Genomic DNA, 16,263 nt, shown 5'->3' with positions numbered 1-16,263 from the left:
TTTGACTGCTTTTAAAAAAATGGCAGTACGTTATTCCAAATCTATTTGGTCTAACCTTCTCTGAGCAACTGGGAGATTAATTTGTTATATGCCAGCATGTATGAGTTTTCCAGTCTTTTGAAATGACAGTGCATTATCTGTCCTGCTGATGTCCTTAAAAGTAAAGGTGAAAGTGCAGTGATCCCTGTCCATTTATCTTCACTTCACCTTTACAGCAGTGCACACACACACACACACACACACACACATATGGAGAACAAGAGAAACACACACAAACACAGACACACACACACACACACACACACACACACACACACAGTATGGAGAACAAGAGAAACACACACACACACACACACACACACACACACACACACACACACACACACAGTATGGAGAACAAGAGAAACACACAGAGACACATACGCAGACGCACATGCACATGCACATGCACACACACACACACACACACAAACAGAGAGAAGACACACACACCTTTCTCTCAGATACCCCTTTTCCCTCCCTGTTTTTCATCTTTGTCTCCCTCCATCTCTCTCTCTCTCTCTCTCTCCCTCTTTCTCTTTCTCTCTCTCTGACACACACACACACACACACACACACACAAATTCAAACACATGCAGACAGCAGACACACACAGACATGACTAGCACATCCACCGTCTGAACTCTAACAGATTGGTCTTCAAATGCGACTGCAGTCATCTGACTGACCTCGCTTCTGCATGCCGTGCCAGTCCCCAGAGAGCGGCCACACTTCACATGTCCACTCAAGCACACTGAACATCCACCTGGTGGACGAAGTTACACAACACCATGCACACGGCTACACTACAGCGCAGCATCCTCGATCAGTTGGCTTATCCACTTTGCCCTTGGACCAGAAATTATTTTTATTAAACTGCCACTGATTAGAAATGAGCTCAATACTCAAGAGTTTCAGAGCGCTTGCATTCAAGTTTTTTTTTTTTTTTTTTTTTTTTTTTACAGGAAGTTCAGAGAAACAGGCGGCATTCGTAATAAGAATCGTGCAGAAAAGGCCTTGAAAGAGACTAATTAGAAAATCCCAAAGGACAATTAGGATTGAGAATTTTGTATGTCTAAAACATACTAGATAACACAATCCTACCCCAATCTCACTAATGGTGATTTTTTTTTTCCCGAGCCACCCAATTCAATCTTGGAACAAAGCTAAACTTCAATTGTTCTGCAGTTTGGCAATAAGCAAAACAAAATCAGCGGAGTCCCACGGAGCAATGGCCTGATTATGGTTATGGTAGGACAATACTGCGTCGCTGCGAGATGAGTGAGAAACAAAAATGCTCAATCGAGTGCAAATATCGGTGGCTATCAAACAATTACTCGGACCATTAAATGAGGACCCATCATTGGTGCCGTGTTGTTGCTCACACAGCTCTTTTGGGTGCGTTCTGCAATAGAGGCAGACTAGCTGCTGGATACTGTCTGTGACTGCATATGAGGTGGTAGTGGTGGTGAACAGAGAAGGGGAATTCTGGCTATAAAATATATTTGTTTTATATATCTAGAATACCTACATGAATCTGTACTGTATGACTCTGTCTATTTGAGCGGTCAATTAATCAATCAATCAATCAATCAATCAACAAATCAACCAGTCAACATATTTACTGCCATTTATAATATCAAGGGAGTTATTTTTACTTAGTCTTTTCTTGCCATATAGCAGTCATTATTTTATACTTGTACTCTTAATTTTGAAGGTGTCCACTAAATAAAAATATGGGGTCAGGTCAGGGTCATCACCTCCTTGTTCATCATCCTCTCAGTGTGTACTTTCAGTGTGATTCAGGACTAGCCCTGCTTGTTTTAGCCACCATGCATGAAGCATGTGGAGGGGACACGAGCGCGAGTGAGAGATTCTTCCACGACGAGACACCGGCACAGATGGGGGCTCAGAGAGGCGGGAAGCAAGACACACAGAGAAGCCCCACAGGGGAGTGCTGTGTGTACACAGGAGCGAGCGAACGAGCGAGCGAACGAACGAACCAACAAACGAACGCCATGCTCGCCTTCCGCCGGTACCTACACTCCCGTTGCCTCGGCAACTGAGCAGAGGCGGAGCTGTTAAAAAAAGACAGAGAGAAGGGGGGGGTAAGAAAGAGGGAGAGAGAGAGAGACAGAGAGAAAAGAAGCTGAGAAAATTCTGAGGATTGTGATGCACAGCAGTGGCAGAGCATGCCTGCATACCTCCCTCTACCATCCTCTCAAACCTCCCTCTATCTCTCTCTTCCTCCCCCTCCTCTCCTTCCCTCTTTCTCTCTCTCTCTCTCCCTCTCTCTCCCTTTTTCCCTTTATCGCTCTCCTTCCTTCCTTCTATCCACTGAGAAAAAAACAGGATTAGTATCCATAGGACTTCTGGGTCAAGAGCTGCTCTCCTCCCCATGCTGCGGTGACACAGCAGCCAGCCAACCGTCTGACTCACTGCTCCGGAAAAAAAAACCCACACACACACACTATGCAGCAGCGTTCCAAAAAACGGTCCTAACGGCTCTAATCTGGACGAACACACACACACACACACACACACACACACACACACACACACACACACACATACACACACTTTATCCAAACCTCTCTCTCTCTCTCTCTCCACAGTGCTATCAGAAAGTGGTGCATTATCTTGCCAACACAACTTTATTTGCATAGTGTGATCATGTCCCTAAGTGTCAATAGCTATAATGGGATTTGTCAGGTTGTGGACAAGCTAAGCCTGAGCAACATCCCAAATGTGTGCATATGTGTGTGTGTGTGTGTGTGTGAGAGTGTGTGTGTGTGTGTGTGTAAGCATGTGTACGGAATGGAAGACAGCTCCTAAGTGTAGGCAGCACTTCTGGAAGACCAATAATCGTTCTAGGTTGGCTCTGACAAAATTGCTTTGGAAGGTTTAAGAGATTTAGGAGGCCAACAATTCATTCCCCGTGACCACCAATGTGCACATAGCACTGTATGTACAATAACGCATTCAGTCAAGAAAAAAAGAAAACAGTGTGCTGTGTTCAACGTTTGTAGGTGAACAAACAATCCCGGAAATTATACCATGTTTACCTGGCTTATGAGTCCCTGGCATGGAAACAAACAAAGCCTCTCATGCTAGTAAAGACAAATGTGAGAGGTGGATGCAAATTCTAGATGCTTTACTGTAAACAAGATAGCAGAAAAAATAAACACCTCTACCATAACAACTTTTGGACCTTGACTAAGAGTTTTGCTCTCCTCATTATTTTGTTTTTACGAGTCATTGAGTTAGACTCCTAACACTACTGCATGTCCATAGAGACTTATTAAGATACATTTATGAGGCCTCAACCGTGGCGCGACTGGCTGGGGCATCTGCACTGTACGCCGGCAACTCGGGTTCGATTCCCGCCTCATGGTTCTTTCCGGATCCCACCCCCAACTCTCCCACTCGCTTCCTGTCATTCTCCACAGTCCTGTTTCATTAAAGGCATAAAAAAGCCCCAAAAAATATACTTAAAAAAAGATAAATTTATGGAACAAAGGCAAATTGTAGTTAAAAGAGAAAATTGATTTGCCACTGAATCGCTGATGAGATGACAGCACAGTGGGAGGGAACATACCAAGGTCTTCAATCTGTCTGAAACGCTTGACACACCAATTCAACCTTCATTTCAATATCTAAGTTCTTTCAGAAGCTAGCTGTCTTTCATCTGGTATTACCATCAGTGAATGAGAAATCCTTCAGCTGGCGATGTTTGGGACCGACTCGTCCAAGGCAAAGCTTGACAAGATCAAATGTGTTTTTTAATTCACGCTTGACACGTCTTACACAATTAGCGCAGTTGCTGATAACTCGTGACCCAGCGTCTCATGGATATTGTTCTGGTCATGAACTTTCATACACGTGACTTCAAGATATTTATCAGCAATGTTAAAGCAGTGTTGTCCACAGAACAATGAATCAAAATTGATTATATGTAAATCAAAAAGCCCATATTAACATACAGTATCTGAATGAAATGGAAACAAGCTACTTCAGTGTCTAAGAGAAAGGCCTGGTTTCAAAAGTCTGTAACGGAGATCCAAAGGCACGGCACAAATGACTGTAAAAGAACACAAAGAAATCTGGCGGAAAACTGAAGTCCATTCCCCCCTCAGTCACTAGCCGAATTCAGGATATGTCTCTTGTTCTTCTTCCACAACAGTGCCTCCTCTTACACGGCACTGTGAAAGGTACTTAGACAGGGTGAACAAGAGCACTTCCTCCAGACTTTACCCCTGGACATCAAAGCACTTCCCCTTGTGATGAGAGCAATAATGTACCAGAGCATTCAAGCCACATATGTTCCAAAGTCGGGTCAACGGCAAATTGGCCGCTCCCTGGGAAGAAAAAAAAGATGGGTTGGAGGATGGGGGTTGGGGGGGGGGGGGGGGGGGGTGCAGGCCGGCATGGTTGGTTGAGCTCAGCTGGCTCTGGCGGAGAGCAGGAGGGAGGATGTCACCTGAGAGGGCTGTCAGTGAGAGCTGGGTGGCTCCGGTAATGAGTTGTTTGGGGTGTGTGTGTGGGGGGCGGGGGTTAACCGGCGGAGATTAAAGCCGACGCGCACCCGCGCTCAACAGGCAGCCAGGTGGAACTCTAAAACCCCCCCACCCCCATCCGCAAGCCGTCACGGCGACGCACTGGGCAGCCGCAGGGGGACGGCACCAGGGATAGCTCTTCATTAGAATGACATAATCAGAACAAGCACAGCGTGAGGTGAACTGCCAGCCATCGCACTGAGGAGCAGTCTCCGGTGGGCCCTTCCTCCGTCCCCACAATGCAGCCGCCAACATAATACATGATGTCTTCAAAGCGATAAGAGATATCTCTCTCTCTCTCTCTCTCTCTCTCTCTCTCTCTCTCTCTCTCTCTCTCTCTCTCTCTCTCTCTCTCTCTCTCTGTTATTTATAGGCCACCAGAAAGGCATTTTAACGTGCCGCATGGCAGCTTGATGGAATTACAGTACACAGCCAGGATGCCTAATCCATGGCCCAGCAAGGGAGGCCTCTGAGCACAGTGCATAGAATAAATGCATTTATGAAGTCCTGGGAGTAATATTGTTTACACTTTGGATGATTTTATGTTTGCTTTGCCAGGCATTTGCAGACCTCCTTGATGCGCTGGATAAATGGCTCTGATAATGGAGTCACTATCTCTCTTTCTCTCTCTCTCTCTCTCCCTCTCTCTCCCTACATTTTAAACATGGGCTAATATGGCCTCAAACTATTAGTCTTAGTGATAAAATTAACCCCAGGAAATGTCTTCAGTTGTGGTTTCAATAATGGACCCATTTTAGTGCCTGCTTGCAAAATGGGTATATTCTAGACAGTTATGAGAATGCCAGCATCAAGTCACCTCCATGTTTCATTGAAACATGCAAATAAGGAGGGGCTTTTAGCATAAATAAACAAGATTCAAGTAATCAAGATTATCATATATCAACCAAGCCTTAGAGATAAGCCATGCAATGCATTACTGTATATCCTTAACCGTTTCATGACCTCAACATGTATACAAGAGGTAATTTCACAGATCTCATAACACAATAAAATGTCTGAACATAATTTCATTAACTGGCTTCAATAGGAGTAAAAACTATTATATGACTCTCAGAACTTTTGAGAGTATTATTCCTCCACTAAAGAGATTCTTGCTTTAATTAAAAGAAAATAAAAATGATGGAAGCTCTCTGCCTTGTCAACGAGAGATGTTAAATGGGAAAGAAAAACAACGTTGAGAAAAGTCAAGCACTGCTTCAGCCTTTTTTGTCTTCATTTTAGGGCCAATAGCTGCTCTGTGCCGCGGGCTTGAGAGTACTTCTGTGGCAATCTCCATCATCTTGAGTGGCTACACCGAGGCCTAAGCTGTGCTGAGGATGTGCTTAGAGAAGCAGCATCGTGCGCCCTGGTGTGCATTACCAAATCCTCAAACAGAATCTGTCAAGATAAAGGTGCGTCCGTAATGAACAACCCATGGCTGCGATCTTTCATTCACAAAGCCTCCGTCTCGTCTGCTTGGCCTCGATTAGATACAGTGATCCCCAAGGTGGATATCAACCCCGGTTACGTTGGCGCAGTCGGGGACGGAGAAAAAACGAGAAGTCGGCAGTTTAGTCAAATAAAAGGCCAAGATTAAAGAAAACGTTGACTGCCAAGCGTGGATAATTGATTTATAATGTATAAGCGACTGTAAGGAGGAGAGGTCCAGGGAGAAACGGGGGCCCTGTACTTATTACTGCCTCTGGGTTTTTTGATCGGCCGCCAATACTTGAGAGCCGATGGCTGTACTCTTTGTGGGCTTGATCTACACTAAAGGCTGTCAATAGGCAACTAGGTTTGGTAATAAGAGCTGTGAGAGCGTCCACTCATTCCAGATTCATCATTAAGGCAGAACCAGAACATTACTCATTGATGCTTACTCTTTGCAGGAAAAATCTCTTTTAGTGGGGGTAAACTGGCTTTCAGAGTCCTGTGATCATATTCAACACGTCCAATATTCCACTTAACATATTTTGGTTTGTTTGTTTGAAATCGCATTCACAGGATCATTTGAATAGACAGATACACAGACTGTGTATGAGGAATACTGGAATGAACGACCTGCCAGTGAGCTTTTCAAACAATCCATATGGGCTAAAATAAACACCTCAGTTTTCCCAAACCCAAAGCACTTTGTCATTCCAACAGTTGCTCTAAATTCAGACACTTTGGCCGGAGTAGGAACAACGTCCACTGTGAAAGCTCTGCTTTTTCAAACCCTGAAACTGAAGGCTTGTGTAATGCATTCAGTGCAGACTTATTGAAATACAGTATATCAGTCGCACCTAATTTGTTAAAAGGCTTACACGGAATGCTAATAGCACCTCGTTGCACTTGAAGAAAGCAGTGCTCAGTCAGGCGGAACAGGGCAAAGTCTGGCAATAACAAACAGTTTCTTCAGATTCCAATCCTGATTCTATGAAACTGTCGGAGTCTTCAGCATGATGTATGGTTCAGTAGCTAATATGTAAAGTGCTATTAATCTCCCTTTGTCTTGTCTCAAAAGGTCAGCATTTGCAAAGAGGGTACTGTGGAGACTGTGAATTTCATGAAGTGCAAAGGATGCAAGGTTGAATCAAAGACACACTTATTAGAGAGCAAATATAATACCAGTTATCAGCCTTCATTATTGCTTTTGAAATTAAAACCCGTCTCCGTCAGACAGTGTGGAGCGAGTGGAGGAATCCGCACCCAGCGCGCAGTCATTTTAATATCAGTCCTTATTAGCACAAGTGTTATTGAGGTGCCGCTAATTCAAAAATAACTCTATGTCAGCCCTCTCCTGGTGAGTATTGCTTTGGCTCATGAGCCGCGTCAGAGGTTTAATCAAATGACTCAAAGTGGGGCTACAGACCGACCGCCATTACATCCCCTTCCCCATCTTCCCCCATCCCCCTTCTCTCAAAACGACTCTTATCCGTGGTAACGGAAACGCAGCGGCCAGTCCCCAGACCACAATTATCGTGCTGCAAGTGTTACGCCGGCCTCAGTGTCTCAGAGCTGCTGTTGTCGTCGCACAATTAGACGCAGCATCTGGACAGTGGGCCAGTCCAGAAGTGGAGGCTCCGCAACGGTGAGAGCAACAGCCGCAGCAACAGCGGCAGCCCTGATAACATGTCTGAAAGAGGAAGACTTGGAGAGAGTGTGTGTGTGTGTGTGTGCGTGTGTGTGTGTCTGTGTGTGTGTGTGTGTGTGTGTGTGTGTGTGTGTGTGTGTGTGTGTGTACAGACAAAATGTGGCTGGATTTAATTGTCGGCAGCCCGCTGTACCGGGTAACGCACATGCCCGCTGGGGCTCCAGCAAGCGCAAAGAGGCCAGCTGCGAGACATTAGGGCCGCAGCAACGGCCAGTTGATTGGGACAAAAAGCTCCCAACACCACAGTGGCCTTGCCTGCACCTGCAGTGCTGTTAAATAATAATAGCTGAACTAAACACAGAAGGGACATTTTAGCTTTCACCCTCTGCCCCCATACCCACACAAACAAAGTGCATGTTGATGATGGCGGGTCATTGAGGAGCTACTGGAACAGCACAGAGGAGACTTGTAATCATAAGTAGACACCACAGGTATGCATGAGAGAGAGAGAGAGAGAGAGAGGGGTGAGCCGCACTGACACTGCGAAATGAACACCACGCACAGCCGAAGGCGTGAAAAATATCTGCCCGTCTGGTCTGAGATACAACCAAACCACACATGCACAAAGCATACTAACTGCCAGACAGAGAATAAAAGAACAGATTAATAATTAAAGACAGCGAGGAAAGAGAAAGGAAGAGAGAGAGAGAGAGAGAGAGATCTGTGCTGATCACTTACCCGGTACCAGACAATCTCTCGCAGTCTCCCATCAGTTTTAAAGTTGCACTTCAGCGTCACCGTCTCCCCGACAACAACAGGTGGCAGAGGTTCAATGGTTACAGTCAAATATCCTGTTGGGCAGAGCACCACATTAATACAACATTATCTCTAACTGAAAACTAATTACACATCCGAGTGATAACAACAACATACACGTCTTTCTATTATGTATTTCCTCTAACACGACCTCACCGCCATCATGTAATTATAATCAATTATGGTATAAATTATTTCAAAATGGTAGCAGGAGAGTTACTGCAGCTCCACATTTAAATGTGAACTACTTCAAAGATGAAACAGGAATTAGTGGTGAGTTTAGCGGTTTATACGAGCTCCATTAATAAGGCGAAAATGTTTCCCTTCGCCGTCTATGCAATGTTAAAGCACAGGTGTGAAGCCCAGAGGGCAAGGATTGACAGCACAGAGCTGTACAACTGAGACGTGAGCACATTTTTAACACACAGATCACATCCTTTGAACTGTACACATAGTGGAGGAGAAAACATGGCAAAAAAAACACACCTCTCCCGCTGCAAATATGATGCAAGTTTTACCACCATATTTCACAGCTTTTATTTATCACCAATATGATTTGTTGTTTTGTATAAACTCCTATAATGTCCTTTAAACTAGCCAATAAACTTTGACAAAAAATTGTGTTCTGTGCTGTGATGTGCATCGCACCATTGCCCCTCAATTTTTGGATGCCATCCTTTGCAGTGTATTACTGTAGTTACTCTTAAACCTTGGACAGTTTGCCATCTGTTCTGTGTTCTGCTCTGCAAAATCCGCTTACTCCAAGCATCAGTGCCATTCCAATGGTTGCTTGAGCAAATGGCCATTACACAATCATAACAATTACGTCCAATGACTCGACGCCCGGGCTCTGCTAGGCCTCATCCTCATGAGCCTGGATCGACAGAATTACTCTGACATTCACTTTGTTCAGTGACCAAACATTTGGTCATTCATGCCTCTCTTCTTGAGTACACATAAAGTTGACGTATACAGTATATTTGTTGTATTTGTTTGTATTTGTTGTGTGTGCATGTGTGTGTGTGTGTGTGTGTGTATCTGTGTTTGTAAAAGCTTGCATGTGTGTGTCTGTCTGTCTGTTTATGTGACAATGCATTTGGCAAGCCTCTTTGTATTGCTGTCTTACAAAGTTAATGACTATAATTACAAGGGTTGATCAAATTTCCTGCATGCTGAAAGCACATTTATCAAAATGTTTAGATGCCCGGCGTAATTAGCTGATCCAGCACATCACCGATAACAGCAGGAGCATCCTACATCAATGAGCTCAATTCTCCTCCAATAGCAGACGCTCAGCTTTTCATCTACACTGTTGTCCAGATTAGGCCATCGATGATCTATGACCAGTTAATGCTGAATAGTGGGTGGAAAAAGCTGAATAACGTTTGCTTGCTGAATTAAGGCTCTCGCACTTCAACTTGGGTTGTCTCTGATTGGTGTAACAAAGAAGTGTTGTTTTTGTGTTATCTAATTCCAAAGAACACACAATCTGACATGCATAGTGCTTCAAAGTAGGCAGACATGAATACACACATAAACACAAGAACACACACTCTCTCTTACACACACACACACACACACACACACACCACCCCTCTCTGTTTCTGGGCCTTTCTTGTCTACCTACTGTATCAATATGCCATTATTCATACATGTGTGCTTGCTGTATGTTAAGGCTTAAGGCTGCTGAAACAACTGAATTTCCCTGTGGGATAATTAAAGTATAAAAAAAATATTCACCAGCCTTTCAAATTCTGACATGGTCTTTGTATGTCAGAGTTGCATCATTCTTTATTTCCTAGTCTTCCTTCATTCATATTTCGTCTGTCTATAGTAGCTATTTCTGTGAAGCTATTCCTGCTCAATAAGAAATGGAAAAAAATAAAAAAACAAATAGAATATCGACAAATCTACAATTTTAAAAAGAATGACTTCCAGGAAGGAATGTGAGGGAATAGACCTACGTTAATCAAACAAGCATTTGTATACATGAAAGGTAAACTATATTAGAGAACACAGGGACTTTTGGCACACACACACACACACACACACACACACACACACACACACACACACACACAAATGAATAAATGAATGACCTGTCTGTGCAGTTTACAAAAATAACAAATGTCATGATATTAGCTGTGCAAAGACATGAGGAAATACACGCCCAACAATGGGACCAGCTGTTTGCTAAGATTCAATACTGCAACATCATGCGAAAACTAGAAAATGTAATTTCGAGGAAATTACCAGTGCATGAAAATATAAACATACTGTATATTAACATAAAATGCAAAACAAACTTTTATTTGATAACAGTTGGCAGAAGTCATAGTTGATAACAACTGACAGTTGAAATGGCTGAACAGTTAAATAGTTGAGTAGTTTAAATAGTTAAATTATTTAATAGTGAATTATTGTAGTGAGGACATTTATTTTGAAACAGTTGTGGGCAGAGGAAATAGTTGAACAGGATCTGTAGAGCCAGATTGTATGTTTAAAGCCTGAGACAGAGTATATAGTTTAAAAGTTAAATGTAGATAGTGTAATGGATGTTGATAGACAGAAAGTTGAATGGATGTTGATAGGCAGATTGTTTAATAGATGTTGATGGGATAGTTTAATGGGTAGATGAGTGAATGGTTTGAAGAGGATGAATGGATAGAAAGTTGGATGGAATGTGCCTTATATCCTTGTAGAATGGAGAGACACAGAGAGAGTTGGCCTAGTTAAGCAGAAAGCAGTTGATACAGGTGCAATCAGTTTAACTGGCTCTTTGATGGGACCTAGTTGAGCAGCTGGAAGTTGATACAGGTGCAAATCAAGTTAATTAGCCCATTGTGATGTCATCAGCCCATGTTAAGTCTATGGGGAAAAATAAGCTTGTTTTTTATTAATATCTCAAAAAGTATAACGTTTACAAAAGTGAAAAATACATTCCCCACGTGTCCTTTTCAAGACCTACGTTACAAAGTTTGAATGAAGTTTCTGCGTTAAATGGTTAAAGCTGAATTAGACGCAGAAATTTGGTGGGAAGAATAAGAAGAAGAAGAAGAAGAAGACTTCGGATAACAGAACAGTGCATTTTCATGAGCTGTAATAAAGATCCAAACAGGATATAATCTTTATAAACAAATCCTCCATCCATTCCCGGCCAATCTGTTCATTTTCCTTAAGGGAAGAGATTTTGTCCTTAAAATGCTAAGTATCAAAGTGTTCAAAACATCAGGCAGTTGCTGGGAACCCTGATGAAGGTATTAGCAGGGCCTGCTGGGCCCAATTAATTCATCTAATTACAAAATGACACAAATGCACACACATACAGAAAGAGAGAGAGAGAGAGAGAGAGAGAGGGAATTGTCTGAAATTCACATCATTTTGAATTAAATCATTAAGACCTGCTGGAGATGTATTAAATTTGAGGTTTAATGAAGAGCTCAAAAAAGACAGAGAGAAAGACAAAGAGAGAGAGAGAGAGAAAGAAACCAGAAGTGCTCTTCTCTGCCACACAGAATTCTTTTTTTTTTTCTCACAACACCTCATTTGCCTCACATGAGTTCAGAATCAGCATCGTGGTACACATCACAGCCCTGGCTTCCATTACAGTAAGTAATGTAAGTACTGTTTGACTGTCACTGCTACAGTTCACTAAGAACTATGGTGTGATTTAGCTTGTTACATGCTGTCAGGAGTGAAATCCACAAACATAGTAACCAGTGATTTTTAGCAAATGTTTCTATCCAAAGCACACAGATTCGCAATGGCAGGAATCGAAACTCGGGTCGACCGATTGTCCTTTGTGAATCTTGTGGCAGAGTGACGTAATTCCCTTCACACAAAATGTCGTCCCAGCAAAAAAAAAAATCATTCAACATTTTGGAATGTTTGGGATGTGTGTGTGTGTGTGTGTGTGTGTGTGTTTATAACCTTTAAATAAATGTGCAGTGTTACAAAACCATTGCTGCATTACTTCTACAGAATGTTACATACTATTGTATTATAATATAACCTAAACACATTCCCTGAAAGCTTTCGCCTTAATCTTGTGCCGACTCCTCTTTTCTCTCTTCAGAAGGGTTATCTCTGAGTCATAGAGCCAAAAGTCACTTCTGGCGAGTCTGTCCATTTATCTTTGAGGAGATGAAGGAGAACAGAGGGAGTACTCAAGGGAAATAACTGCAGATTGATAAGAATAGATTCCTTGAGATTTAGCAAGCAAATTGTGTCTACAAAATAATAAAAAAAGGGATAGGAAGTAAGATTCTTTTTTCTTCTTCTTTTATTTGAGGGGGGGGGGGGGGGGTGATGCATGCTAGCATAGAGAAGTCACCTCTATCTTCTCTCAAGAAGACTCCTGCCCTAAGGACTTTGGTCTTCTCTTACCCCCCTACAGATGTCCACTTCAATTCCAGAAATATTTAACTTGGCTAAATTGAATTGTCTGTGTTGGGCCTACCCAGTTTCCAGAGTGCATTGCTGCCCCCGCTCTGATCGCCGCTGGGAGGGTGACCTGACAAGGCAAAGGTCAGTCCCCCAGACGCTTGCCCGTGACGGTTGCAGCACCCCCCTCTCCCCCCCAACACACACACACACACACCACACCGCACCTCCACACATGCTTATTAAAAGAATCCTTTAAAATTAATCACCTCTCTCGCAGGGTATCCTCGTCGGATTTCAACGTGTAAGCCCCGCCAAAGATTGCGGGTCATTAACATGAGCCGAAGCTCTTCAAGCAAATCCTCACCACTTAGTGCCAATGAATTTCCTCTCGACCACATAAGGAGAGAAGTGCCGCTCGAAACACGCCGCCATCATTTCTCAGGTGGCTCCCCACAAAATGCCAGAGAACTAACCAAGACGGAAAAGGAAGTGTGGTTATGCAGCCCAATTCCTTTAAAGTAACACTATGTAGGAATTCCCCTTTTCGTCAATTCAAACTCAACTAGTGTGGCCTAGACCTTCACAATTGTACAATTGGGAGTGGCTCTGGAAATGTTCATTGGTACATTAAACTCTTACCAAATAATTTCAAAAGTGTAGCAATATTGTAAACGAAGGTTGTAAATGAGTATATATATTCTTTTGATCCCGTGAGGGAAATTTGGTCTCTGCATTTTTCCCAATCCGTGAATTAGTGAAACACACACAGCACACAGTGTACACACAGTGAGGTGAAGCACACACTAATGTGCTAACACACCCGGCGCAGGGAGCAGTGAGGGGTTAGGTGCCTTGCTCAAGGGCACTTCAGCCGTGCCTACTGGTCGGGGTTCGAACCGGCAACCCTCCGGTTACAGGTCCGAAGTGCTAACCAGTAGGCCACGGCTGCCCCAGTTGCAAATGCAGTTGTTTACTCAATTCCAAAGAAATAAAATACATGTCCATGCCAGATTGGCCATATTTGTGTGCCCGTGTTTTAGGGATATTGGAAATGGGCTTCAACGGCCTCTTGGCCAGACGGACCTGCAGAGCAAATTCCAAATTTGCCAAAAGCTCGTATGGGTATTCCCAGGCTACATCTAGTGCTAAATGGGTAACCTGTTTGTCAAATACCCTAGTCCTATCTACGACAACAGCATTACATACTGCAATATCAGGCATTTTAGGAAAATAACATCATGATGCTTTAAACGTTACAAGTTGGGTTTTTTCGAAGAGGATATTCTCTGTGTTGTCGTCCGTGTGGGCTGTTAATAGTTTATGAGTAAAATGCACCCCCTTTCGCTACAGTCTTGGATGTGTAACCCAGAGGAAGCAGAGCCATCGCGGGCAAGAACAAATCAATGCCAAGTGGTTAAGTGAAAGTGAAATGTGTCCACATGGAACAAGATCAGCACAGCTCTGTGGATACTAAATGATGACCTGACCCCTGACCGATTGTGTAGTATCTGTGGCCTCTAGATCACTTAATATCTTGAATCCTGAGTTGGTGTGGCTAACTCCAAAATAAAACTGTGATAGTAACTGTCCATATCAATATTATGTGTGGCTGAGATGGTCTGTGTGTGAAAGTTGTTTTGTGTGTGTGTGTGTGTGCGTGTGTGTGTGCGCGCGTGTGTGTGTGTGTGTGTATGTGTGTGTGTGTGTGCGTGTGTGCGTGTGTGTGTGTGTGTGTGCGTGTGTGTGTGCGCGTGTGTGTGTGTGTGTGTGTGTGTGTGTTTCCATGTATGTGGCCTTATGAGAATGTGGATTTGTGCAACCCTGAAAAATGTGAGGCATAAAAAGTAATAGCAGAAGACGGAAGGAGGAGGGACAGAGGAACATTGCATGACTCGGTGAAATGGGATGGACCGTGAGCTGTGGGATTTTAAAAGAGCTCATTACATGGACGCTGCTCTCGTTGTCGTGCAGTTCATATTTCAAATGGCCTCAGCGTGGAGCCGCAAAGCCTTCGTGAGCCTCCTTACCACCACAGCCATAAATCGGCGGCATCCTCCGCCATGGACAAAAAAAAAAAGACAGCAGACAAAACAAAAATGTTTTAATGAAGCAACTGCCTGTGAGATACACTTCTTCTGATGGGAAAGAAAAAAAGAGTAAAAAAAAAACAACAACTAAAACTCATTTCACTGGCACTCAAACTCCACCTCTGCACACGCACACACACACACACACACACACACACACACACACACACAGAGAACACACACACACACACACACAGAGAACACACACACACATACTGTACACACACCCAGAGGCAATTTCTCCAGCAGCATGCTATAGCCATTAAGTCACCATGCCACTCGCATCCACTTACTCCTGCTAAGCTAAGGGGAGGTTCAGCCAATTATTTGGAGCAGTGATTAGATGTTCTATGCCAGGGCTTGACTATCGACACTATTGTTAGCGCCTCTTTGCCTTCGATTTCTCCTCCTCTACCACACGTTACATCATGCAATGCCACTCATGCCGTCTGGGGTAATTTGAACTCTGTTGAATCACTGTGGGATATGATCTACCGCACTGTAATGGCAACCTTACCTATCACTTCCAGGCAAGATAACAGCCATTCGAACATTCATATTAACAACCAACCCCCTCCCACCCCTACCCAAAAGACTACACACATGATAGCACAGATATTGTAATAATGTGGTTATTATTAACCCACCAAAAAAATGTAAAGTCTGCTCAGGATGTTTGTTATACTTTCAAATACCAAAGATCACCTTTACAAAGAGAGACAGAGAGAGAAAAAATACTAAAAGTATTAGCATTATGTGCTGAAATTGTGTTGGTAGTCAATTTTAGGCCTGAAATTCAAGTACACAATTAAGAATGCAGGATTAGTGTGCATGTTGGATTGTGAGTGATGGCTGAATGAGGAAGTGAAAAGCATTTTGAGGATTTCCAGCAGCGACAGCACACAGAGTCACTGTCAGCCCAGTGGCAGCTCCAGCCCTGGCTGTCAGGGGCCCAGTCACTTCACAGCTGCCCAGCGTCGGGCAGCGCTGGCCGGCCTCGGCAACCTGTGTGCCTGTCACTCTGCTGGAAGCCCAGCTGGACTTCATCTGACTGAAAGCCTCAGAATGCCTCTGACACTGTGTTGCCTTGATACATACACCGTGCTGACACACACACACACACACAAACATACACGCAGTGGTGACACAAAAGGTGAGATGACATCTGCAACAACACACAAAAAGCTCTCTGTCTCTCACAACACACACACACTTACACACACAGACACACACACACACACACACACACACACACACACTTAGAGTGTTATCACATGGTCCACCATCACCTACACACTCAGAC

At 43.6% G+C, this 16,263-nt stretch overlaps 1 protein-coding gene across 2 annotated transcripts in view; it reads right to left on the bottom strand.

Annotated features, from left to right (window-relative positions):
• igsf21a (immunoglobin superfamily, member 21a) overlaps positions 1 to 16,263 on the bottom strand; it is a 208,573-nt gene that overhangs the window by 124,148 nt on the left and 68,162 nt on the right. For both annotated transcript variants that reach the window (XM_042090358.1, XM_042090359.1), the window contains exon 2: positions 8,410 to 8,522. In XM_042090358.1, coding sequence (XP_041946292.1) covers positions 8,410 to 8,522 — 113 coding nt within the window. The remainder of the gene's footprint in view (positions 1 to 8,409; positions 8,523 to 16,263) is intronic.

The sequence above is a fragment of the Alosa sapidissima genome, chromosome 4 (genome assembly GCF_018492685.1).
Source record: "Alosa sapidissima isolate fAloSap1 chromosome 4, fAloSap1.pri, whole genome shotgun sequence".
Classification (NCBI taxonomy): domain Eukaryota; kingdom Metazoa; phylum Chordata; class Actinopteri; order Clupeiformes; family Clupeidae; genus Alosa; species Alosa sapidissima.
The sequence above is the reverse complement of the archived record's forward strand: the minus strand, read 5'-3'. Positions and strand labels throughout refer to the sequence as shown.